General features: G+C 52.6%; 8 protein-coding genes across 8 annotated transcripts in view; all 8 read left to right on the top strand.

Moving 5' to 3' along the window:
* The window catches only part of BO82DRAFT_358292 (uncharacterized protein), a 591-nt gene extending 110 nt beyond the window's left edge, over positions 1-481 (top strand). The window contains exon 2 of the mRNA XM_025636246.1: positions 20-481. Coding sequence (XP_025487525.1) covers positions 20-163 — 144 coding nt within the window. The 3' untranslated portion in view covers positions 164-481. The remainder of the gene's footprint in view (positions 1-19) is intronic.
* BO82DRAFT_358291 (uncharacterized protein) lies at positions 2-2,445 on the top strand. Its single transcript, XM_025636245.1, has 3 exons — positions 2-495; positions 589-809; positions 959-2,445. Exons 1-3 carry the CDS (start codon positions 426-428, stop codon positions 2,105-2,107), a joined length of 1,440 nt encoding a protein of 479 aa, XP_025487524.1. The 5' UTR covers positions 2-425; the 3' UTR covers positions 2,108-2,445.
* A 3,784-nt stretch (positions 2,446-6,229) lies between these two features.
* BO82DRAFT_423774 (putative DUF221 domain protein) lies at positions 6,230-9,558 on the top strand (the record flags this gene model as incomplete). Its single annotated transcript, XM_025640266.1, has 5 exons — positions 6,230-6,307; positions 6,358-6,823; positions 6,888-7,505; positions 7,562-8,287; positions 8,359-9,558. The coding sequence occupies 5 exons, from the start codon at positions 6,230-6,232 to the stop codon at positions 9,192-9,194; spliced, it is 2,724 nt and encodes a 907-aa protein (XP_025487523.1). The 3' UTR covers positions 9,195-9,558.
* Positions 9,559-10,708: 1,150 nt separating this feature from the next.
* Positions 10,709-12,132, top strand: BO82DRAFT_293880 (FAD-dependent oxidoreductase; the record flags this gene model as incomplete). The annotated part of the gene is made up of 2 exons (XM_025631807.1): positions 10,709-11,677; positions 11,782-12,132. 2 exons carry the CDS (start codon positions 10,709-10,711, stop codon positions 12,130-12,132), a joined length of 1,320 nt encoding a protein of 439 aa, XP_025487522.1.
* Positions 12,133-13,186: 1,054 nt separating this feature from the next.
* On the top strand, positions 13,187-15,791 carry BO82DRAFT_386626 (DEAD/DEAH box helicase). The gene is made up of 2 exons (XM_025638256.1): positions 13,187-13,677; positions 13,762-15,791. Exons 1-2 carry the CDS (start codon positions 13,322-13,324, stop codon positions 15,395-15,397), a joined length of 1,992 nt encoding a protein of 663 aa, XP_025487521.1. The 5' UTR covers positions 13,187-13,321; the 3' UTR covers positions 15,398-15,791.
* A 1,363-nt stretch (positions 15,792-17,154) lies between these two features.
* Positions 17,155-19,623, top strand: arg2 (acetyl-CoA:L-glutamate N-acetyltransferase). The gene is made up of 3 exons (XM_025632689.1): positions 17,155-17,305; positions 17,388-17,567; positions 17,646-19,623. The coding sequence occupies exons 1-3, from the start codon at positions 17,252-17,254 to the stop codon at positions 19,521-19,523; spliced, it is 2,112 nt and encodes a 703-aa protein (XP_025487520.1). The 5' UTR covers positions 17,155-17,251; the 3' UTR covers positions 19,524-19,623.
* Positions 19,624-19,922: 299 nt separating this feature from the next.
* On the top strand, positions 19,923-22,736 carry BO82DRAFT_319734 (aconitate hydratase ACO2). Its single transcript, XM_025632688.1, has 2 exons — positions 19,923-20,015; positions 20,099-22,736. The coding sequence occupies exons 1-2, from the start codon at positions 19,971-19,973 to the stop codon at positions 22,466-22,468; spliced, it is 2,415 nt and encodes an 804-aa protein (XP_025487519.1). The 5' UTR covers positions 19,923-19,970; the 3' UTR covers positions 22,469-22,736.
* Positions 22,737-22,925: 189 nt separating this feature from the next.
* BO82DRAFT_358284 (GPALPP motifs-containing protein 1) lies at positions 22,926-23,985 on the top strand. Its single transcript, XM_025636244.1, has one exon. The coding sequence runs from the start codon at positions 23,125-23,127 to the stop codon at positions 23,953-23,955; it is 831 nt and encodes a 276-aa protein (XP_025487518.1). The 5' UTR covers positions 22,926-23,124; the 3' UTR covers positions 23,956-23,985.
* Position 23,986: the final 1 nt, after the last annotated feature.

The following is a 23,986-nucleotide window of genomic DNA, read 5'->3' as shown; positions in this document are numbered from 1 at the left end:
CCTTCTTCTTCTTCTTCTCCTTCTTCTTCTTCTTCTTCTTCTTCTTCTTCTTCTTTCATCCCTCCCTTCTTTCCACCACAACCCACACTTCCACCACACTCCCTCCATCCCTCCTCACCCTCTCCCCTTCGACCACATCCCATCAAATCCCCTGCTTCCGTAACTACCTCCAAAGTCCCAGCCCGGATAGACAACTCGGCCCTTTTCCCTCCTCGTGGCCTGACAAGCTATACACCCACTTTTCTCATAGCCTTGTAGGCAATGACCTTTCTTTTCACGGCCTGCAACAATTCTTCTCCTGTTCGGAATGCGTTGTTAACATATGCTTTCTCTTCCTCTTATTTCCACTTACTGTCTTCACTTGCTGAATAACAGCAAGTGCTGGCATGGTTACTTGTTCCTGGCAACTGGCACGCACACATTCAATGGCCAATTCGACAAACCACACTGAACCTGTCCTGGAGGCGGAGGATCCTTCTCGATCAGCACAACAACGTTGGTCTTTTCGATGTCTTTTCTCCCTTTGCTGGCGCGGGTGTGCCGTGCACCTCCCGACTGACCAAGAGCTCACTCCATTTCTTTTGACAGAAACGTCCAATATTACCCCTCGAGTTCCTGTTAGCACCGACGCTAGCATCGGCCAACAAAGTCATATACCTGCACTTCAGGACCAGTCTTCCGCAATGCAGACAACCTACTTGTTCGTTGATAAAAACCTCAGCCCCCGTGCACGGAGGTCGCACGTCATGCGCCAGCATAATCAAAAAAGATATCTCCAGCGAATGACTACCCAGCCTTATAATCATAATGTAAGCTCCGTAACAACCTGCATAGGCTGGCGGGCTGTATTACTTGCCTCGACGCTTTGACTCGAAGGCTTTTCCCTACCAGTCATAGCCTAGCTAGACACGCTGCTGGTAATGATTACTCATTGTGCTGACATTCCCGTGATACATAGCACTCAGCCAGACCTCCTGTACCAACACCAACCTCACCTCGCGCAGATGATTCTTGGTCTCCTCCGTCGCCCGCTACGATTCTAGACTCGTCGAGGAAAGATCCTTTTGACAGTTTGCCAGCTGTCACCTCTGTAGCCGACCAAGAGCTGGCTGATGCATGGGTGAGCAAGTTAAGTTATTGGTCAGGACAGAACCAGTACATCAAGCGCCAAATCTATAAAGCAGCCATAGCCCATCCGGTGTGTTTCCAAGCGGTCATTCTTGCTTATTGCGCTCGCTGGCGGGCCCGACTGAATGGTCTCGAATCCAGCCCTGAAGCCGAACATCATTTAATCAGGGCCTCCGCAATGATCCAAAAGGCAAGAGAGGAACAGAGCGATGATTTTCTTGCCATGGCCCTTGCCGGAATGTCTCTCCATGAGAATCGCTTCGGTGATAATGAGTCCGCTGCTATAGAGTACGAAGACCAGGCACTTGGACTTCTGCGCATGGGCCCTTGGCAGGATTCTATGAGCATTGCTGAAGTGTTCCTGCATTATGTGCAGTATTTGAAGATGCCCCGAGAATTCTCGTTGGGCCATAGTGACAGACTAATGCTAGTCCATTTTCTTCGAGGTGCGAAAGAATTGAAGCTCAAACACAGCACAGCTGCATACTTGACCTCGGTGCCTCAGAGGCGTACGGCGTTTCAGATGGCCAGTCCGCTCTTCTGCTCACTTTGCCCTGGGCCTTGGCCATCCACCGTTCCACAGGACTTACACAAATATGTCGTGAACTTGAATATACCCAGTCATGAGGTTAGCCGCACTGCGTGTTTGATACACATCACAAGCGCATTGTGGGATTTCCAGTATGAACCCGACAAAACCCGTCTATTCCTTGCTCACCTCAATGAGCTTGTCGCGCAGTATAAGCTCGATAGAAACCCCGCATGTGAAACATTCGTATGGCTCCTTCTTGAGGAACGATGTAGCCCGAGGTTACGAGACTCAGAACGGGCGTGGCGGATGGGAGAGCTTCTGAAGATGATCAAAAAACTACCACCTGATTTACGAGTTGAGTACGGCAATATTCTTTTCAGCTTTCTCATGCTCGAGAGTCCTGCTTTAGAAGTAGGGGAGTTTGAAAGAAGACTACTCGCTCTCTGAATGCTGAGATTTTTCACTCCAACTTGTTTCTTAGGTCTTCTGTAACGCTGGGGCAGAGATGGACTGTTGGTATACCGGTGTTAACTGCTGGGCTTGTTTGGGTACATTTCGGAGAGCACATTTCGGAGAGCACATTTCTCAGGATCGATACATTAACTATGTTTACTAAGTAGCACACACTGTCCTGCCATTGATGGCCTCGCCCCAGTGCAGCTTTACCCAACCTCAAGGATTGATTGAATACTGTGCAGGGATATAGGTATTTAGAAGGATCGCCTATGACGTAGTGCTGGAGTCAAAATTTGCGTTGCCCGTCAGACCGATAGAGTGGGAGAACATGGGATATGCAAACCCATGTCTGGTTCAAAACGCCACGTCCGTGTACCGTCTATCCAATTACTTCCTCCTTAACAAATTAGGATTTTATTCTCAATTATGAGATCACCTTTCTTATACGATATCCGTTCTTCTTAGCGAGTTCAAATACTAGGGAGAGGAATGTCAAGCTATAATCTCAACTACTTGTTATCATATCAGTCAAAGTATATAAACATATAAATACTCCAGATTGACTGCAAACCTTAAGTCCAAGAACCTTCAAGGTTTCTGGGAGGATATACCTAAGTAGGAAGGCGGAACTGGAGCCGGATGCACTCCCGAGAAGGGGGTCGCATATTCATGTCAAGTTGTCAAGTGACTGTAAGCTAGATTCCGAACCAGACTGCCGGACCACCACCGCCAATGGCTCATCGTCTCGTCTCGTATTCTCGGCAATAGACCAGTGCCAGGTGGTCCCTACTGATTTCTCTTGTCTCTTCTATTGCTAACATTGCAAAACACACACCAAACATACATTTAAGATATCCATAGTACTATGCCCTCGAGTTTGTCTGAGCCAAATCGGCATTGTCCGGAGTAAACTTTGCTTGTTGGACAAAGATCCCTGCTGCAACTACCCGTCGCGCGGGTCCGCGAGAGCAGAAATCCTGGAAAGTCACGCTTTGACCTTGATTGGAATATAACCTAGTCGAACTGACGAATTGGATCGAGATTCCTACCCGGGCTGACTTTGAGCGGGGTCCTTTCCCGTTTATCTTTCATCTCGCAAATCCAAGGATGAAGCTAATTGTCCGCTGCTGCATCCCAGCTCTCGGAGTCGGACTCCTACTTATGTATGTTGGGGGTTTGGGACGACGACTCGCTCCCTGTGGTCGTTCTGGATCCTATCACATATACATAAGCCATCGCCGAGGGCGAGTTCATATCTATATAACCCAGGGCGTGGCCTTGAAAAGCCGGCGCAAGGCACAGACTAGTGACTTAGTAGTAGTTGACTGGTCACGGTTAGAGACAGCGTTGTCTGTACAGTACTCGAAATTATGCGCAGCAGCAGTACAAAGACCAGTTAGCGCGACCATACAACAGCAAGCAAAGCCTGGGTCTCGCATGGATCAATGAAGCGGACACAGTGTGACAACTAAAAGCAGAACAATCCCTGACTGCGAGATTCAGATGGATCAACGAGCACTTCTCGACCTTTGAGTTGAGGATAATATTGGCACTAGATTTCACGTCTATTGATTAGATTACTCGGGGAACATCGGAGGACAACTGCACCCACTACAAGCTAGGTTGGTCCAACAGCCCACAAGAACAAACCCGGAAATGGAAGAAAACAATCAAGAATTGACGGAGAAGATGGCACAAGAAAAACCCTACAATTCCGCGTGACATCTGCCATGGAGAGAAAAAAAAGTTTTCCGCCACATGTCCCACCCTCGTCCGTGCATTATCTAGGCCCGTCGGAGGAAGTCTGTTGTTGGAACTTGTTGACAGTTGTGAGCCTGTGAGCAACTTGTGCAGGCCAAGATGCGCGACTAAACAGGAAAAGTTGGCGGTCTAGCTCTGTCTTTCCCCTCTGCTGTGTGCGACATTACAAGCGGTACCCTTCAAGGCCTAGACTTGAGCGACAAAGATCCTAGCAATTTTGCCTGAGTTTAGGATCTGTTTTGACTGGTGACAAGAAATGTCGGAGGTTGGAGGCCCAAGCACGTCAGCTGAAAGTCTGATCAAACTGATGGCACTGATATCATTTGAGCCGGGAAGGTAATCTACCCATCATGGTGGGCCGGTCCTTGACAGTTGACATCGACATTATCTCGAACGGACACGTTGTCCCTGCTAGCCACGGGAGCAGTCCCAGCTAGCATTGACCAGGATTGATAGGATGTGCGTTGGTGGTGGCGAGATCGAGTAAATGGGGAAATGGGGATATGGGGGGTTGGCATTTGTTGCATGGTGGCCCGTCCCCGGCCTGCGCTCATCATGCTTATTACATGGAGCTTTCCTCCCCGAGTCCGATCGTATCATCATAGGATCATATCGAGGACGGACGGGTTGGGTCATAGACTCAACTTTTGCACTCCTCGATCGGATGAGACAAACGGTCTGTGTCAGGCGCACGGCAGAACTGTGGCTGAAGAGCTGCTTGATGTTGCTACGGAGTTCTTCCGTACAAGACCGCCCCCTTCCAGCACTCACTCACTTTGACTATAGCGATAGGGCTAACGTGGTAGTGCGAGCTCATCGCATGGTACAGACGGAATTGTTTGTCCTGAGAAGTCCGCACCATGTCACGGCACGCAGTGCATGTGCACTCCATAGCGGTTCACCAGCCACAAGGGCGGCGGTGCATGTGGGGAGCTACCAGGGGACTAAATGCCATATCGAGTCTAGCTAGCATTTCATCAGACCAGCGATCGGAATTCTTGACCCAAAGTTGCAGATGGTTCGCCACCATGGTTCCATCTGTTCCATCCTCCATTCTCGGACCCCCCCCCCTTTTTTTTTTTGTTTTTTGTTTTTGCGGTTTTTGGGTTCTTCTTTGGCTTTGTACTCGGGATTCAGTAACTGGTTCAATTTACCTTTCGCGCCTAAGTCATCCAACCCAGGTTACCCAACAATCAAACGAGACACGCTAGACCAGCTAACACCGCACCAGGCGGCTCGCTAGGGGCGATCTATTGGAACAACTCATCCACTCATCCACTTGCCTCGGAATCCTTTTTCTTGTGACAAGAGAGGAGGGGTCGCTCAATCTGTTTGCGGTTTTGTGTTCTGCAGCCCAGCCTGGAGGTGGGTAGCCACAGTGCTGGGTGCAATCTTCTCGCAACTCGCAACTTGCAACTCGCACCTGATACGGATCGCATCACCGCTGCTCCGTATTTGACATCGGGTGATTCTTCAACTGCGCTCTTGGCTTGGTCTCATCATGACGAGGTGTGGCTGAACGAGCTGAAAGGCTGGAGATGATCGGCATTCGCCACTACGTGTACTACGCAGTAACTTACTATGCAGTAGTTTGCTCAGGACCCAAAGTCAAAATCCCCTTGGAAACCCCAGCAGCCAGCGTCATCGACTTTCGGTGATCCATGTCTGCGCAATCGCTGGTTGTGCTCCTCACTCGCTTTCGCTATCTCGGTGGAGAGAGACAATCACAGCGCCTGCTAAAGCTGGTTTAGTCTGCAGCTTCATGGCCATATCTTTTCACTTTTAGCCCACCGAACGCCTTGAAGGCCTCTTCGTTGACTATACTTTTAAACATACTAACTATTAGTTAACTACCTCCACGGTCGGCGGTACCGAAATCTGTGCGCGAGAGCTAAGTAATTTCTTCATTCCTAGGGAACCAATTGGAATGCGTTAGGCTTGCTACTACTGAGTAACAGCTTTGTTATTTTTTGTTTTTCCTTACGTCGAAACTCGAATGATTCGACTTGAGCGGGGAAAGAGAAAAATTTCAGCGCAAAAAAGCGTGTGTTGAAGTGGCTCCCCCTATCGCTAAGCTTCGGGTTCCTTGAGTCTATCTCATTTTACTTTGTCCCCTCCTTCAAACAAATACTGTTGGCCCTCCCCCTCCCCCAATCTTCCTTCTTTTCATCATCTCTTCCCTCGCCTTCATCCCATCTCAATTCGCGACCTATCTCTATTCGTGGTCGTTTCGATCTATCAAGCGAAGAAGACCCTGTGTTAGCCTACTTCCAACCCTCTGTACACGCGGCCTTCCACTGTCGGCTGTAATTGCGATCGCCCCACTGCGCGCGCTCTAATAGGGGGGGCATCATGGCCGTAACCGATGCAGGCCTCTTAGGCCTCCGTCATTTAGGCGGGCGAGTATGTTTTCTTGAACTTCGCGATATCGTGTATCGCGTTTCCCACATTGAGAACGAGCGTGGTTAACCTCCTTTCAGAGCACCGATAATCCTCAAGATGCCTCCAATTCGGCTTCGGGCCTGGTCAGCACATTGGTTCCATCCTTGGTGGCGGCCGTCGCCATGGTCTCCATCTTTATCATTCTGCGTCGCCGTGAGCGTCGAATGTACATGCCGCGAACCTATGTAGGCGTCTTGCGACCCTCCGAACGGACACCTGCGTCGCCGACCGGATTGTGGAACTGGATCAAACACATGTATCAATTACCCGACGAATACGTTTTGCAACACCACTCGATGGATGCATACCTCTTACTCCGGTTCTTGAAGACTGTTTCCATGATCTGCTTTGTGGGCTGCTGTATCACGTTTCCCATTTTGATGCCGGTCAACGGAACCGGCGGTGCTGGAAAGAAGCAGCTGGATCTCCTGAGCATGTCGAACGTCGCCTCAAACAATTATGGACGTTACTTTGCGCATTGCTTTGTCGCATGGATTTTCATCGGTGAGTTCAGCACAAGCATACGCCAGATACGCCAGCGGATTTTTCTAACTTCAAATCTGCCTAGGTTTTGTGTTTTTCACAATTACCCGCGAAAGTATCTTCTATATCAACTTGCGCCAGGCCTACGCTCTTTCTCCCGCTTACGCCAGTCGTTTGTCTTCGCGTACCGTGCTGTTTTCCGCCGTCACGCAAGACTACCTTGATCGCGACAAGATTCGTCGGATGTTCGGCGTCAACAAGGTCAAGAATGTCTGGTTGACAACCGATACCAGCGAATTGGAAGAAAAGGTTTCTGCGCGCGACGACGCGGCGATGAAGCTAGAGGGTGCGGAAACGAAGTTGATCAAGCTGGCAAATGCTGCTCGTCTCAAGGCCCTCAAGAAGCAAGGAAACGTGGAAGATGGCCCCATCTCTGGAGATGCTGCGGGCGAGGAGTCGGACGGAGAATCTGGCTCTATCGCGGCTCGCTGGGTCAAGCCTTCGGACCGTCCTACTCACCGGCTCAAGCTTCTCATCGGTAAAAAAGTGGACACGATCAACTGGGCAAGAGCGGAGATCGAGCGTCTCACGCCCGAAATCGAGGAGCTTCAGGCCAAGCACCGCGCGGGCGAAGCGAAGTTGATTTCTTCGGTGTTCGTCGAATTCTACGCCCAGGCAGACGCCCAGGCGGCTTTCCAGTCTGGTACGCGCATTTCCTCGTTCTAGATTGTGTCTTTGGACGCTAACATGTACCTGCAGTGGCCCACAACCTCCCCTTGCATATGACACCTCGCTACATTGGCCTCGACCCGACCCAGGTGATCTGGTCGAACTTGCGCATCAAGTGGTGGGAGCGTATCATTCGGTATGCCGCAACCATCGCTTTTGTCTGCGCCATGATCGTCTTCTGGGCTATTCCGACCGCGGTCGTCGGTTCAATCTCAAACATCAACTTCCTTACGACCAAGGTTCCCTTCTTGAAGTTCATCAATGACGTCCCGAGCTGGATCCAGGGTGTTATCACCTCTTTGCTACCCACCGTCTTGATGTCCATTCTCATGGCGCTTGTCCCCATCATCCTCCGCCTGATGGCCAAACTCGGTGGTGCGCCCAGCTTGGCCGCCGTGGAATTGACCACCCAGAACTTTTACTTTGCATTCCAGGTCGTTCAGGTGTTCCTGGTGGTCACCCTTGCGTCATCCGCCTCAGCTGTTGTCACCAAGATCATTGACCAGCCCACTAGTGCTGCATCCTTGTTGGCGAACAATATTCCAACTGCTTCCAACTTTTATATCTCATATATCATTCTGCAGGGCTTGTCCTTCAGCGCCGGTGCGCTGCTGCAGATCTCAGGATTGATTCTCGGCAAGGTTTTGGGCAGACTGTTGGATAATACTCCCCGCAAGATGTACAAGCGCTGGTCCTCGTTGTCCGGTCTGGGCTGGGGTACGGTATACCCAGTTTTCACTCTGTTGGCTGTCATCGGTACGAAACCTCCTCATTCTCAATATTTCAAAGACAGGAAGTCTTTTGACTGACGCGGGACCGCTCAATAGCTATCATTTACTCCTGCATTGCGCCTCTTGTTCTCGGGTTCGCAACGATTGGTCTTTATCTCTTCTACTTTGCCTATCGTTACAACATGCTGTTCGTCTCGAATGCCAACATCGACACCCAAGGTAAAACTTTCTACCGGGCTCTGCAGCAACTCACGGTCGGCTGCTACATTCTCAACGTTTGCCTGATCGGACTTTTCGCGATTGGCGCTGCTGCAGACACAATTGCTACCGGCCCCTTGGTCCTGGTGATCATTTTGCTTGTCTTCACTGTGCTGTACCATGTCTCTCTGAACAGCGCCTTGGCACCGCTCATTGAATACTTGCCCAAGAACCTCGAGGCCGAAGAGGAGGCTCTTCTGGCGCATGAGGCCAGGTTGAGCTCCTCTGCTGAGGAGCCTTACAATGACAAAGCTGCTGCTGGCAACTCTGCCGATGCCGGTCGCAACAGCAGTGTGGCCAATGTTGACTCTGCGGAGAAAGGCTTGACTGCCCCCGCTACGGAGCAGCCCAAGGCCAACTTCCTGGTGCGTTATCTTCGGCCCGACAAGTATAGCGGCTACGCACAGCTGCGTCGTTGGGTCCCGACCAACGATACCACCAGCTATGATCCTGTGGTCGAAGAGACTGCCTATTTCCACCCATCCATCAAGTCCCAGCCCCCTCTTCTCTGGGTTCCTCGTGACGAGCTGGGCGTCAGTCGCCAGGAGGTCAGACACACCTCGAAGGTGATTGAGATCACCGACGAAGATGCTTGGCTGGATGAGAAGAACCACATCCAATGGAATACGGACAAGGGCACGCCTCCCGTCTACGAGGAGAAGATCTATTACTAAGGGTCGAGCACAAATCGTGCGATGCACGGCGGTGACCAGCTCCCACAAAGTGATGATCGAGGGCCACCATTCTAATAATGGAGCCAAGTTGACCTAATAATTGATACCCATGGATCGGTGGAATCTGGGTTCCGTGACCCATTTGTGATACCCGCGATAATATGTCTGGAATAATGGTAATATAAACGAGTTGTGAGTGTGTTATATTTTACATGGGAGATGAGATCATAGATGCTTTTATGATCTCGGCAAACATGTAGCCTGTCTTCGACTCATGATGGCCGATTTCCATCTCTGCTTTTCCGCTGTCAAGAGACGAAGCAGTTTCTCATCGATATACTGTACTTTCAAAAGCCTCACAGGCTTGAGCATTCATTCAATCAGTCAAATTTTCTATTTTCCACTAGCTTAACACCAATGGTTTACACTGTGTCCCGGAGAGTATGTTGAATTGTCATGGTGAAAAGGAACTTGGACCTTGACCCGGGCACGAATCAGTCAATAGAATAGTGACTATATATTTAAAAAAAAAAAAAAAGTAACAATTCTCTAGCGGAGGACATAGGGCCAGATCCATTTGACCGCCTAGGTGCCGATGATCATGAGCCTTACTGAGAACCCTGGGATGAGGTTCTCCACCGGTTCCTGTTCCTGCTCTTGTTTTATATTCGAGGTACGGTACTTCACCAACTGGCAGACACTGCAAAAATGCCGTGAAGGAGCCACCGAGCTTATGCGTGTGGTTTGGAACCAATCGGAAAGATTACCTGAGCCGCAGTCGGACCCGGTTCGGCCTTTCTGCAGCCCCCTTTCCGCCTGTAATTGGCCAAGCGAAATACAGTCTCGGCTGGCAGCGGAGCCGCCTTACCCAGTTGGGTTGCCACTTTGCCAGCGGGCTGGCCAGTTTCACACCTGAGGTATTCTATATTCTCCCAAACTTGCGCCTCAGTGCTGGCGCTTGCGACCGTTATTATTAGGGGCTAGAAAACGGTTAATTGCAATCTAGCCAGGGTCTGGCCGGCCAAACTAGCAATTTACTCGTTCGTTAGTAGGGATTTGTTTGCTTCTCAGTGTGCTTATTTTTTTTTTCTCTCTCTCTCTCTCTTCTCCCTGCCTTGTTTCGGTGGTCATTCCAAGTTCCACCTGTCAGATTGCCAACTCCCGAGACAAAGGATTGGACTTCATTGAACGAACGGTTGACCCTCTTCCCGATCGTGGCTGGCGTCAGTGCGTGCACTGCACTGTGCCCTTATCGATATCGGTATCGGTCTCTCCGATCAAGGAATAGTGACGATCACATCCAACCCCTCTCACCCAAAACGAGATTGGCGGGCGAACTATGGACTGAGCGTCGTCATCGGTCGAATCCCTGTTGTCGCGCTTGTGTTCATTTGACCGTACTTGACCTCACACAGGAGACAAGGGTCAATCGCCGATTGTACTGTGCATACATAACATAAAACGGCCCGTGTCGCTGGTCGAGCCAGCCAGATCTCTACCTGTCATCGATCGACATGCCCCGCAATATCCTCATTGCGGGCGCTGGCATTGCCGGACTCGCTTGCGCCATCTCGCTGTCGAAGGAGCTGGGCTCCTCCACCCCCGATCTGAAGATCTCCGTATTCGAGGGAGCGGCGGGTCCTTCCGCCTCCGGAGGCGCTATCAGTTTGACTCCCATCGCGCAGAACTACCTTCATCAGCTGGGAGTCTTGTCCGAGCTGAATAAGATGGGCAATGATGCGGGAATCGAGGTCGACATCATCGAACTATTTTCGTTACGGTCCGGCCGGCGATTGGGCCCCCTACGATTCACCGACGAGAAAGGACGCGGGTACGGGGGCTACAAGGGCCGTCGAGTGATGCGCAGTGCGCTGTCGCGTGCTATGTTGGCAGTCATCCGCGATCTCCCGAATGTATCCGTCTCCTATGACGCGAAAGTGGTGGGCGGCAGTACCACCGATGCCAGCGTGACGCTCAAGTTCGAGAATGGTGCAGTAGCCACTGGAGATCTACTGCTCGGCTGTGACGGCGTGCATTCCATCACTCGAACGCAGATTGTCGACCCGGGCAATCGGTCAGAGTATACGGGGATCTCCTTTATTCAGAGTATCGTGGATGCGCAGCAGTTCACACTGCCAATGCACTTTGACCAGACCGCGGTGCATTTCACCCGCCACAGTTCGTTGCTTACTAGCTACTGTGACCCGGAACGCGAGAAGCTCTTTGCTGCGGCCATCCTTCGTGTCAACGAGCATCTCATCGAACGATATCAGGCGGCGTCGACGATTCCCCAATCTGCGGCGAGCATGAAGATGTCCATTCGATACCTGGTACGCACACAGTTCGGCAAGTCCGCCCTGCCCAGCATCCGAGAACTGGTCGATCGCATCGAAGACTGGGCGCTGTACCCGGTGTATCAAGTACGCCAGCGCGGGAAATGGTACAAGGGGCGAGTTCTTCTGCTGGGAGATGCTGCGCATGCGGTATGTCTCCTCTTCCCCCACTATGCTCTGCTTTATGTGTTCTCAAACTCCCTTGTCTATATACTAATCATCTCACTCTTTCCCTCCCCGGGAGAGTGATATAGATGCCCCCTCGTGACGAATCCGCCGCCTACGCCATCGAAGACGCTCTCATCTTCACCCAGATCCTCGCCCAGCACCGCGATGATAGCTGCCCCCTATCGACCCTGTTTCAGGAGTACGAGGCTGCTCGCAGGGTCCTTGTGAACAAGGCCTTTGACGCCTCGCGCAGACTGTGGCAGAGCGATCTCGACAAGGGGCTTTTCCCGGGCCATGTGCGGGATCTCATGTCGCCTGTGCATGTCTCCTCGGCGACTTCGTCGGCGCCGCGCGGGACAGCGGCGACCCATGAAAGTTTCTCGGACCTGTCGGTGTACTCGTTGACGAGGGAGTTCCAGGGGGAGATTGAGTCTTAGGTGGTGAGGCTGCATGTTATGATTGTCGTTGATCGGCGGGCTGTGATGGATGATGGTCAGTGAGTGGGGTGTCGTTTAGGGTTTGTTGCTCTTGATACCAGGAGTCTCTGGTCCAACTTCAGAAGGAGTCATGGAGTTATCATAGAAGGACTTAATTTGATTTTCGTCTTATATCATTGACCACTTATACCTTCCCATTTCAGAATGTAAAGGGCTTGATCTGCGGGTTCCTCCCTTGGCCAAGGCATTGTGGCGCGCCTTTAGCGGGCACAGCAGGGCCCGTACTTGCACCTGTATATATAGTAGCTATCTAAATGAGGGTCTACTCTACAGCTTTAGTAACCCGCAGCTGCCTAAGGGTGTTAACGCACCTTTTTAGGCACCTTTTTTAGCACTATTTCTATACAAAGATACATATAATAATTCCAACCTAGGGTCTGAATCTGCAGTTGAGGGGGACATTGCCGGTGTTCCTGAGTAATTCAGCCCATGTGATGATCCAAGGCGATTCACCAAGTGCGTTGCCCACCTTGAGAACTTAGACAGTTCAGCAACCTTCAGTACCACCAAGGACTTAAGAATACGTTTTAGATAGCCCACCCCTGAGGTCTTAAATTGCGTACAGCCTTTCATCACCCCCCGAGACCTCCCTTCTGCAATCTTGCAAAGCGCAATTCTATTCAGGTTCATGTTATTACTCCTTAGAAGAACTCATCAGATTGTTTAAAAGAAGCCGTTTTGTGCAGTCAATCAGCGGTCAAAGCCCTTGCTCAGGCCCTCATAGAGTTGCAGCGTGCTCAATCCAGGTTTCTCAATTCAATGCCTACTTCTTTCCCCCCCGACTCGCGAAATCTCCCTGAGTTGATATTGCATCAGGTTTCTTGGAACATGCGATGGATGATGAAAGGACTTACCCAATCGGGTTATATCGACTTATCTCCACGTGACAGCACGGCTTCCGACGTGGCGTCACCGCCTTGGCCCCCGAGATTTTCTGCCGCTAGTTTTTTCTTATCCCGACGGAGAAGTTTTGTTTGAGTTATTGACCTTCCATCCGCCCCCTTCTGCAGTTATCGTTCTGCATCCTTTCTCCCCGTTCCCCCATCTCCTTTCCCTCTATTTCGTCGATTGTGAATCGAGTTTCTTTATCCCAAGTCTTTCATTCTTATCTTTTTCTGTTTAATTCATCATGTTGGGTGCTTTTCGCCGGGCTGGTGTGTCCCACGCGCTGCGAGCTTCTCGAGCTCTCGCCGTGAAGACGACTTCGCAGCGCGCTGCTCAATGGATCATTCCTTCTGCTACCCCCATTACGCAATCTCTCAGATCATCATTTCACACGTCTTCCGTTCGCTTCTCGGTTTCTGCCGCCCAGGAGGCTGAGAATGCTGTCCCTACGACCGGTTCCGAGGAGCTGGTCAACTTCAGCCAGTTGCAGGGCAAAATCGATCCCCAGTTTGTCGACAACATCACGAGAAGAATGAAGATCACAACCATGACCGATGTGCAAAGCAAGACCATTGGTTACACGCTAGATGGCTCTGACTGGTGAGTTCACTCCGCGGTTTTTGCCTTGCTCTTGCTTCTGTCTTGGAAGAATGAGACGCTGACTATTTTTTTTCTATTCATCAGTCTTGGTCAAGCGAAGACCGGAACAGGTAAAACGCTCGCTTTCTTGGTTCCTGTTGTCCAGAGAGTGATCGCCGGTCTGCCAAAGTCGCGATTCGCGAAGCAACAGATGAGGGCGGGGGACATTCGCGCCATCATCATCTCACCCACCCGAGAGCTGGCTGAACAAATCGCCAACGAGGCCCAGCGCCTGGTGGCTGGAACTGGTGTGCAGGTGCAGACTGCCGTGGGTGGCACACAGAAGGCCATGCACTTGAGAAAGTGCCAGAACGAGGGTTGCCACATCCTGGTCGGTACTCCCGGTCGTCTGTATGACGTTCTGTCCAGCCCGTACTCTGGCATCCGTGCCCCTAATCTCTCTTCTTTCGTTCTGGATGAGTGCGATCGTTTGTTGGACGAAGGTTTCTCTCAGGACATCCAGCAAATCGCGGAGCTGCTGCCTGACCCCACCAAGGTCGATCGCCAGACTCTGATGTTCTCCGCCACCATGAACCGTGATGTGCTCCGCTTGGTGAACACCATGATGAAGCCTGGATTCAAGAATGTTAAGACCATCGACGAGAATGAAGCCCCGACTCACATGTCTGTTCCCCAGAGAACCGTTATCATGAACGGTTATGAGAATGGGTTCGCCAGCATTCTCGAGATGGTGAAGAACTATCGGACGAACTACCTGGCGAGACGCACTGAGGAGCCGGAGCTCCGTCCTTTCAAGGCTATCATTTACCTGAACACCACCAAGTTGACCAGCTTGGCTTTCCAGATTTTTGACAGGCTGCTCAACGTTCCCGGAGACTTCCGCAGTGGCCATCCTTTCGGCAACATGCCGTTGTACGAGATCCATTCCAAGTTGACTCAGGCTGCAAGAACCCGGACTTCCCAGCAGTTCCGTGCTGCCAGGGAGGGTATTCTTTTCTCTTCCGATGTCACGGCCCGTGGTATGGATTACCCCGACGTGACTCATGTCATTCAACTCGGCTGCCCTCGAGACCGTGAGACCTATATCCATCGCTTGGGACGGACAGCCCGTGCCCACAAGAAGGGTGAAGGATGGCTTTACCTGCACAAGGACGAGAAGGTTTATGCACAGGCTAAGTTGGCTGGTCTCCCGCTCAAGATCGACAGATCTCTCGAAACGGCCACCAAGGATATGGTTAACGAGGAAACCAATGAACACATTGAGCAGATCAAGAATGCCGCTCAAGACATCCACCCCGACGAGAGGACGGAGGCAGTTACCACCTTTGGAAACCACGCGGAAGGTGTTTTGGGTCGGTACGCTATGGAGGGTATGAAGAACTTTGCCATCCACGGCCTGGGTCTCAAGGAAGCCCCTTACTTCCGTGGTGGTATGCAGAGATCATTTGGCCGCTCCGGCAACAGGATGTTGGGCGGTGGCGGCGGCTCTCGCGGTGGTTTCGGTTCTCGAGACAACCACGGCTCTCGTGGTGGTTTCGGTTCTCGAGACAACCACGGCTCTCGCGGTGGGTTTGGCCAGCGCGGCTCTCGCGACAGCTACGGCTCTCGCGATAACAACCGCTCCCGCGGTAACTATGGTTCTCGCGATAACTACGGCTCTCGCGATAACCATGGCTCTCGCGGTCGTGGAGGTGTCAGTGATGCTATGTTCGGCGTATAGACGCATCATAGCATCTTTTTGCCTCACGGATTCTCGGTCACGTCGTCTTTCTGCCATTGGTTCAGGTGTACTTTTTTCTTTCATGGGGAGCCTAAAATGCTTTACTTGTTGACATGTAACTCTACTCTAGATACCAGATGACATAATTCATTCTTGTACAATACAGCTGTTCAAAACTCGATCTCCATTCCCTCGTACTTAACAAGTGAACCCTGCCATGTCGTTAGTTGTCTTGAGGTGGTGGGATTAAGAGGAGCTGACTGTTCTGATGTGTCTCTAATACAACCTTGTGCATAGTGGAAAGCCAGACGTAGCGCGACAGATGGACGTTTGCTAGGTACTCTGTACTTAAGCATACATCCTTACCACGGCCATCTTCTTCCTACCAGCAGCCACTGATTGTTCTTCATTTCCTTTGTGCAGTACAATTCTTTGATCCTCAGATGGAATAATCTATCTAATCATCTTCACATAACCTTGGAAGGCTTCAATTCTCTGGAGCCCATGGCTCTGCAATGCTACTAGCTGGGCCACAAAGTACAATACCTAAAATTTCCGAATCACGCACCATCTCAAACCATTTCATCACATTATCATCATGCTCGCCTCGTGACAGAACCGCAGCCCAGCGAAGCCGTATCGTGCATCTTGCATGTTACACAGCACAATTCGACAGCACATGCACATACACATGGATAACTTGCAAGCCACATTACATAGAAAGTATAGTCTGATTGACATAAATTGAATAGGAGCAAAAAAAAAAAAGAATCTCGTCCAGGCGGGACACAAGAGGAAAAGCACACGAAAAAAATAAATGGGTCCAGTTGGATTGATTGATCAAGGTGCCGACCCCCGATCTCCGACCCCCGATATCTCTGGTTGGAACGAGGGAGAGGGTCCATCACTTGATGAGGGTACTGTGCGCATCCTTTTCTGTCTGTCTGCTCAAGCAGATCCCTTTTGGATGTGACAGGTGCTCGATTCCGTCTACTTGCTTGTTGTTCCTACATGCAGACCAATGCCACGTTGTAGGATCAGGCACCAGTCCTAATTGGCAGGGTGGATCTCGGAGATTACCACGAGGTGGTGTGGTGGTTTTGTGTCAATTCTACTCGTACGTACCGGGATCAGTCAGCCTTACAGCTAGACCAGGTTACATTCTTCAGCAACGGAAGAGGAGTCTGCCGGACCAGGAGGAAATGGAGGAGACAGACCCATGAAGTGGAGACCCTTTACTGATTGATAATTTGATTGTGGTTCGGACTGGGTCTGGTTCTTCTTTGCCAGCTATGGACTAAGGTACCAGCCACGAGTAGCAGTACTCCGTGACCCATCTCGCTGCCCGAATTCGCTCGCTTATGCATTTTGCTTTGCCATGTCGTGCGTGTTGTGCAAAGGGTTTGAGTCCGATCGGAAGGTCTGTTGTTTGCTCTTTGAGGGTTGATGTGGTAGGAGGCCCTCCAAGGCGATAACCCGTCCCTTAATTGGGAAGAGATCAGACTGAGTCAATGCTGGACATTGGAGATAATACTCATGGACAAGGGGATGTAGTAATGGCCCATGGGATAGGGACTCCACTGATGGGAACTTTGCCCTTATCTAGATTGAAAAGATTAAAAATGTCTCGGAGCCGATCCGGTCCGACAACGGACGATGCGTCATTCGCATTAATTTTTATTTTTCGCGCTGCCTCCGACCGGCAGGCCCAAAAGCTCCCCGCGTTGATTGCTTTCCCTCTTCAATTCCCTCAACACCCGAGGTCTTCCCCCCCCCAACCTCCATTTCTCAAAATTCCTTTTCTATGTATTCCTGCCTGGCATGCGTGTTTCGTATCTCGGCCAGGAATGAAACATGAGCTCTAGGACTTTGACGGGGCTAAGGACTGCAAAGTCCTCGCGACTCAAGGTACGTTGTTCGGGCCCGAACAATGACTGACTCAGAGGGTCTTATTGTATGACTATGTGAATAGCGGGCTGACTTCACCCAGCAAAGCAATGCTTCTCTAAACAGCAGCAGCAGCATTCAATCACCAGTATGGTGTCCTTTCACAAGGAGAAATGTCTCGTCTACAACCGAACGACGAGTTCAGCAAAGCGCTGAATTCTCATCCAGCAGTCGAAGCTATGAGCGACTGGGGCGCCGCGCCAAGGAGAAATTGCTGGATCGGGTATGCGTTATACACCTTTTTTTTTGGCTCCCAACACAACAACCTTTCCCCACGCAATCGCAAAGCTGACAGAGCTAGGACTTCTTTCTTAGTTTGTTGAACTCGGCGTCGACGAAGCGAGAAGCCAAGTCTTACCTTGCTCGCCTCAAGGCCCAGCACCAGATCAGCGCAAACCAAGAAGCACCTAAACCCCTCGTGACAGATGTGAAGATCCCCTCTGCGGCTATACCCTCATCAACCGGGGTCAACTTGGGTTCGTTCTACGGTGCCTCCCGGTCTGTCTACGAGACGCCGGTCTTTATCCATGATACCACCCCTAGTCCCCCACCGCCGACCATCACCCAGCGTCTTCATCTGGCCCTGATCAAGATTACCACCCCGCAACTCCTGGACGATTACACAATTAATGGCGTGGCGAAAACATTGTCCCAGCTAAACCGTCTGGGGATGGCATGCTTCGTAGTGGTCGACCCGGGCACGGGCGAGGATCTCAATGCGCTGCGGAAGATCGCTGCAGAGCAGGCCGATCGGCTATCGTTGGCGGTCGACGCTCAGCCAGATTCGAAATCGGCCCACATTGACTCGGTATTGTCTATCTCAACAACGAAGCCACCAGCTTTGAAAGTGTCTTCGCGGAAAGCGCTGCTCGGTCCGTTGCGGGATGGCCAGATTGTGGTTGCGGCCCCTGTCGCCTACACCGAGGAAATTCCCCGGGCTGTCGCCGTCTCTGGCAACGATGCCATCCTTGCATTGGCAAAGGAACTTGCGGGACTGGCGACAGTGCCTGATCCTGATGAAGATCCTCTGCTCACGGCCCAGAGGATCAAGGACCTGCAGGCAGAAGTTTCTCTGGATCGTGTCATTCTCTTAGATCCTCTCGGTGGTATCCCCGCGCTCAGTGGCCCTCAGTCGTCCCATGTCTTCATTAACATGGAGCAAGAGTTTGGGGATATCCTACAAGAGTTGCGTCAAGTACGGCAGTCCGCACTGTCAGCAGAGAAGAATCCTCCTGCGGGACAATCCGACTGCCCGTCGATTCCCGCTTTGGAAGCGAGTGCCATCGATGGCCATCTCGAGAACTTGCGGCTGAGCCAAGCGGCACTCGCATTGCTACCATCGGCCTCTTCTGGAATTATAACTTCGCCTCTCGAAGTCGCAAATTCAGCTCAATCCTCCCATGATCTTGCGCCAGACCTTTCTGCGGTGGGCACCCGTCGGCAGCGAAACCCTCTGATTCATAATCTCCTAACCGACAAACCTCTACTCTCTTCATCTTTGCCTGTGAGTCGCCGCGCGGCTATGCACGGACGGCCAGCCTCTGTTACCACACCCGGACTACATACAACCTTTGTCAAACGAGGCATGCCTCTGACGTTGATCCCGAATCCGCGAGTTCAGGTGTGGACTGCGCAAAATCGCCCGCAGCTGGGATTGGATGACCCATGCATCGACCTCCCGCGCCTGGTTCATCTGATTGAGGACTCCTTCAACCGCAAACTTGACGTGCAGGACTACCTGAACCGTGTCAATGGCCGGTTGGCGGGGCTGATCATTGCCGGAGAATATGAAGGAGGGGCCATCTTAACCTGGGAGCTGCCGCCTGGGGTCGAGGATGACGGAAGCGAGGCGAGTCAGGCCCGCATGGTTCCATATTTGGATAAGTTTGCTGTTTTGAAACGCAGTCAGGGTGCGGGAGGTGTGGCGGATATTGTGTTCAACGCCATGGTGCGGTCCTGTTTCCCGAATGGCGTGTGCTGGCGCAGCCGCAAGGACAACCCGGTGAACAAATGGTATTTCGAGCGCTCGCAGGGAACCTGGAAGCTGAACGACACCAATTGGACCATGTTTTGGACAACGCCTGGACTGGTGCAGGATTCGCAGAGATTCCAGGACTACGAAGGAGTGTGTCGCAGCATCCAGCCGAGTTGGGCGGATGACATTGGGGTGGTTGACTGAGTACAACCCTCTCGCCAAACAAACCAAAAATTGCACAGTGTGTATAGATCTACTAGATACTATCGGAGTATATATGCTCGGCTGTTCGGGTCTCAGCGACTTCACTTGCAAACGTCTTTAAACCTTGGAAGTATGAATTTTATGGAGGGTATAGCGTTGATACCGTCCAATACACAAAGGGGCTGGATGACTCAGAGGCTGGCCTGCATCGGGACCCTCTATTCTTACCCAATGCGGCAAAATGACAATACAGCTCCGGTATCGTATCTGTCTGGAGGCGATCTCCCGGCATCGGCGGTGGCGGGAGCCAATCAGAGCAAGGATAATCAAAGGGCGACTAAAGGTCGAGAATAAGAATGACTCCCTCGCCTCAGTCAGTCATTTATCTACCATTTTCTTTTTCCTCTTTGTGCAATTGTTCTTCACAGTATTCTCCTGCAAAGAACAATGGTGCGGCAGCTTGTTTGGCAGCGGGCCTCCGCCTCTCAGAGGGTATGTGGTGCACTTTTGAATCGTCCTGCTTCATCCTTAAGCGACAGATAGACTGGAACTGACACACTCTCTCCACTTTCCAGTTGGCCCCGAAGTGCCTCTCCCCACAAAGACTATTCGCTCGCCGTGGTCTGGCCACCGAGGCCTCTTCGACCCCTGCTTCCTCGCGCATGCCCCCATACCCCAAGATTGTGCGGAACTTGGAACAAGTCCGTCGAGTCTTGGGTTCTTCGCGATCTCTCACGTTGGCCGAAAAGATCCTCTACGCCCACTTGGACAACCCTGAGGAGTCGCTGTTGACCGGCACCAACAATGGACGGGACATCCGCGGCAAGGCCAACTTGAAGTTGAAGCCTGACCGTGTGGCGATGCAGGACGCCTCTGCCCAGATGGCTCTGCTGCAGTTCATGTCCTGCGGCTTGCCCTCGACTGCGGTCCCTGCCAGTATCCACTGCGACCACATGATTGTCGGTGAGCGCGGTGCCGATGTCGATTTACCGGCCTCGATCCAGGGAAACAGCGAGGTGTTCGACTTCCTGGAGAGCGCTGCTAAGCGGTATGGTATCGAGTTCTGGCCCCCTGGTGCTGGTATCATCCACCAGAGCGTGCTCGAGAACTACTCGGCTCCTGGTCTGATGATGCTGGGCACGGACAGTCACACCCCCAATGCTGGTGGTCTTGGTGCCATTGCCATTGGTGTTGGTGGTGCGGATGCCGTTGACGCCCTGGTCGATGCGCCATGGGAGTTGAAGGCGCCGCGCATCTTGGGTGTGCGCCTGGAGGGCAAGCTGAACGGCTGGGCCTCTCCCAAGGACGTCATCCTCCACTTGGCTGGCAAGCTGACTGTTCGTGGTGGCACTGGATTCATCATCGAGTACCACGGCCCCGGCGTGGAGACTCTGAGCTGCACAGGCATGGCTACCATCTGTAATATGGGTGCTGAGGTTGGCGCGACCACCTCGGTTTTCCCTTTCTCTCCCAACCACATTCCGTACCTTCAGGCTACTCACCGTGGCGATGTGGCCAAGGCTGCCGCTGAGATTGCCGCCTCTGGACCCCAGAACCTCCTGCGGGCTGACAACGGTTCCCAATACGACCAGTTGATCACCATCGATTTGTCCACCCTGGAGCCTCACATCAACGGTCCCTTCACTCCGGACCTCTCGGTTCCCGTGTCTGCCTTCGCTGACACCGTCCGTGAGAAGAGCTGGCCCCAGACCTTGGGAGCCGGTCTGATTGGCAGCTGCACCAACAGCTCCTACGAGGATATGACCCGTGCTGAGCACCTGGTCAAGCAGGCCACCGCGGCCGGCCTCAAGCCCAAAGCCGACTTTTTCATCACGCCTGGTAGTGAGCAGATTCGGGCTACTCTGGACCGTGATCAGACGCTGTCGACCTTCTCGCAGGCGGGAGGTACCGTGCTGGCCAATGCATGCGGACCCTGCATTGGTCAATGGAAGCGCACGGACGGCGTCCCCAAGGGCGAGGACAATGCCATCCTGACCTCGTACAACCGCAACTTTCCCGGCCGTAACGACGGTAACCGCCGGACCATGAACTTCTTGGCCTCCCCCGAGCTGGTCACTGCTATGGTTTACTCCGGCAGCACGACCTTTAACCCGATGACGGACAGCATCACGACCCCCAGCGGCGAGGAGTTCCGCTTCCAGCCCCCTACGGGCCAGGCCCTCCCCGGCCAGGGATTCGCCGACGGCAACCCTGACTTCCAGCCTACCGCTGCTGTTCCTGACGCCTCTTGTGAGGTGATTGTCTCCCCGACCTCCGACCGTCTGGCGCTGCTGGAGCCCTTTGCTCCCTTCCCCAAGGGCGAGCTCTCTGGTCTGAAGGTCCTCTACAAGGTTAAGGGTCAGTGCACCACCGATACCATCTCCGCGGCCGGCCCGTGGTTGAAGTACAAGGGTCACCTGCCCAACATCTCTGCCAACACTCTGATCGGCGCAGTCAACGCCGCCACCGGCGAGACCAACGTGGCCTACGACGAGGCCGGCAAGCAGTACTCGATCCCCGATCTGGCTGCCCACTGGAAGTCCCAGGGCACCGAGTGGCTGGTCGTCGCCGAGGAGAACTACGGTGAGGGCAGTGCCCGCGAGCACGCCGCCCTGCAGCCCCGCTACCTGGGCGGCCGCATCATCGTCTCCAAGAGCTTCGCCCGTATCCACGAGACCAACCTCAAGAAGCAGGGTGTCGTGCCTTTGACCTTCGAGAACCCCGCCGACTACGACAAGATCGATGCCTGCGATCAGGTCGCCACCGAGGGCCTGTACGATGTCCTCCAGGCCGGTGGCCAGGGCTCCATCCAGCTGCACGTCACCAAGCGCTCGGGTGAGCAGCTCGTCATTCCCGTCCGCCATACTCTCAGCCCCGACCAGTGCGGTTTTATCCTGGCTGGTAGTGCGTTGAACCTGTTGGCGCAGCGGGCCAACAAGCAATAAACACTTTGATCTTATTTCTATGCGAGTTACGCTAGAAGATCAACTGTGCTGCTTGTTTGTTACCTCTTGTGTCTATCTTCTGTTATGTACATATATCCGTGGGGCTTTTAGGGTTCTTGGGCTGTTTGAGTATTCAAAATTCGGGGCAAAAAGCGGGTTAGATTTATTTTATGACGGGATTTTGTTCCTTAGATCATGCGTGTCTTGTAGGTTCTTGTGATGGGTGAGTTATTATGTAAGGAGTATAATATCATTGAGATCATTGAGCTGATTCGAAGGTATTGTCCATGACGATGATGAGCTCGCTAGAGTATTTTCGCATCTTATCGATAGCGATTAGATATGCAGAAAACAGTTATCGATAAGATTGGGGGACCAGATCACATGATCAGACTTCTGACGTTTTGCCTGGTTTGCACAGGACTCCTCGTCGCATTCAACTTCAACCTTTTCTACAGCGCTCAATCTTGAAAAAAAACTACCAATTTTTACCAAACCTACCTCACCTAGCAACTTGATCAAGCCCCTCAGCTCAACACGCAAGCAGGACTTGCAATTCCCAAGTGACACATTCTCTACACTGTCATCGGCAAGACTACCTCAACCTTGCACCCTCATTTCACCTTGAAACCACCTCCTCCGACCTTCAAGCCGCAATGGACCAACAACCAGAGAAGCGCAAATACGCCGGCCCAACCGTCGGCCCCAGGCCCGCGCCCATCGAAACAGAGGACGCATCCAGCAAACGCCGCCGAGTCATCGGGCCCTCCCTTCCCCCACCGGCGCAATCCAGCGCCAGCGACGACGAGACCAACAACAACCACAAACCCAGCGCCACTATCAGCGATAACAACAGCGAAAGCGACAGCTCCGACGACGACGACTTCGGCCCAACCCTCCCCCCACCCGCCGGCAGCTTACAACCCACTCACTCCACAGCAACCCCCGCATACCCCTCCACGACATCAAAACCAGAACCCCAACGCGACGCCTGGATGCTCGAACCCCTCGAACCCTCCGATCGGACCGCGCGCGTCGACCCCACGCGCCTGAAAAACCGGCGCTTCCAGTCCGGGCCCCGCGCCGGCAACGCCGGTGCCTCGGGCGGTGGCGTCGACGTCACGTGGACGGAGACCCCGGAGCAGAAGATGAAGCGGCTCCAGGACGAGGTGCTGGGCGTGCAGGCGCCGCGCAACACCGATTCCGGGGCTGGTAGCGGTGGCGTTGGTGGTAAACAGACCCAGCCGTCCAAGGCGATGCAGGAGAAGATTCAGCGGTATAATGAGGAGAAGCGAAGGGAGGATGCGGCGGCGCGCGAGAAGCATAAGAAATTGCCCAAAGAGGAGGAGGATGATCCCAGTAAGCGGGCGTTTGATCGCGAGAAGGACATGGGCCTCGCCGGGAAGATTTCCCATGCGCAGCGGAGGGAGATGATAAGTAAGGCGGCGGATTTTGGGAGTCGGTTTTCGAGTGGGAGGTTTTTGTGATCAGGGATGAGGCATTTTGGTCACCGGGGAG

The sequence above is a fragment of the Aspergillus uvarum genome (genome assembly GCF_003184745.1).
Source record: "Aspergillus uvarum CBS 121591 unplaced genomic scaffold BO82scaffold_69, whole genome shotgun sequence".
NCBI lineage: Eukaryota > Fungi > Ascomycota > Eurotiomycetes > Eurotiales > Aspergillaceae > Aspergillus > Aspergillus uvarum.
This window is presented reverse-complemented; position numbering and strand designations above follow the sequence as displayed.

Bases quoted from the DNA above. Each gene is read 5' to 3' on its own strand.
- BO82DRAFT_358291 (XM_025636245.1), top strand. From the start codon at position 426: ATGGCCAATTCGACAAACCACACTGAACCTGTCCTGGAGGCGGAGGAT. The intron at 496-588 runs GTTGGTCTTTTC...TTCTTTTGACAG, and splicing joins TTCTCGATCAGCACAACAAC to AAACGTCCAATATTACCCCT. The intron at 810-958 runs GTAAGCTCCGTA...CGTGATACATAG, and splicing joins CCCAGCCTTATAATCATAAT to CACTCAGCCAGACCTCCTGT.
- BO82DRAFT_386626 (XM_025638256.1), top strand. From the start codon at position 13,322: ATGTTGGGTGCTTTTCGCCGGGCTGGTGTGTCCCACGCGCTGCGAGCT. The intron at 13,678-13,761 runs GTGAGTTCACTC...TCTATTCATCAG, and splicing joins ACGCTAGATGGCTCTGACTG to TCTTGGTCAAGCGAAGACCG.
- arg2 (XM_025632689.1), top strand. From the start codon at position 17,252: ATGAGCTCTAGGACTTTGACGGGGCTAAGGACTGCAAAGTCCTCGCGA. The intron at 17,306-17,387 runs GTACGTTGTTCG...GACTTCACCCAG, and splicing joins CAAAGTCCTCGCGACTCAAG to CAAAGCAATGCTTCTCTAAA. The intron at 17,568-17,645 runs GTATGCGTTATA...TGACAGAGCTAG, and splicing joins AGGAGAAATTGCTGGATCGG to GACTTCTTTCTTAGTTTGTT.
- BO82DRAFT_319734 (XM_025632688.1), top strand. From the start codon at position 19,971: ATGGTGCGGCAGCTTGTTTGGCAGCGGGCCTCCGCCTCTCAGAGG. The intron at 20,016-20,098 runs GTATGTGGTGCA...TCCACTTTCCAG, and splicing joins GGGCCTCCGCCTCTCAGAGG to TTGGCCCCGAAGTGCCTCTC.
- BO82DRAFT_358284 (XM_025636244.1), top strand. From the start codon at position 23,125: ATGGACCAACAACCAGAGAAGCGCAAATACGCCGGCCCAACCGTCGGC.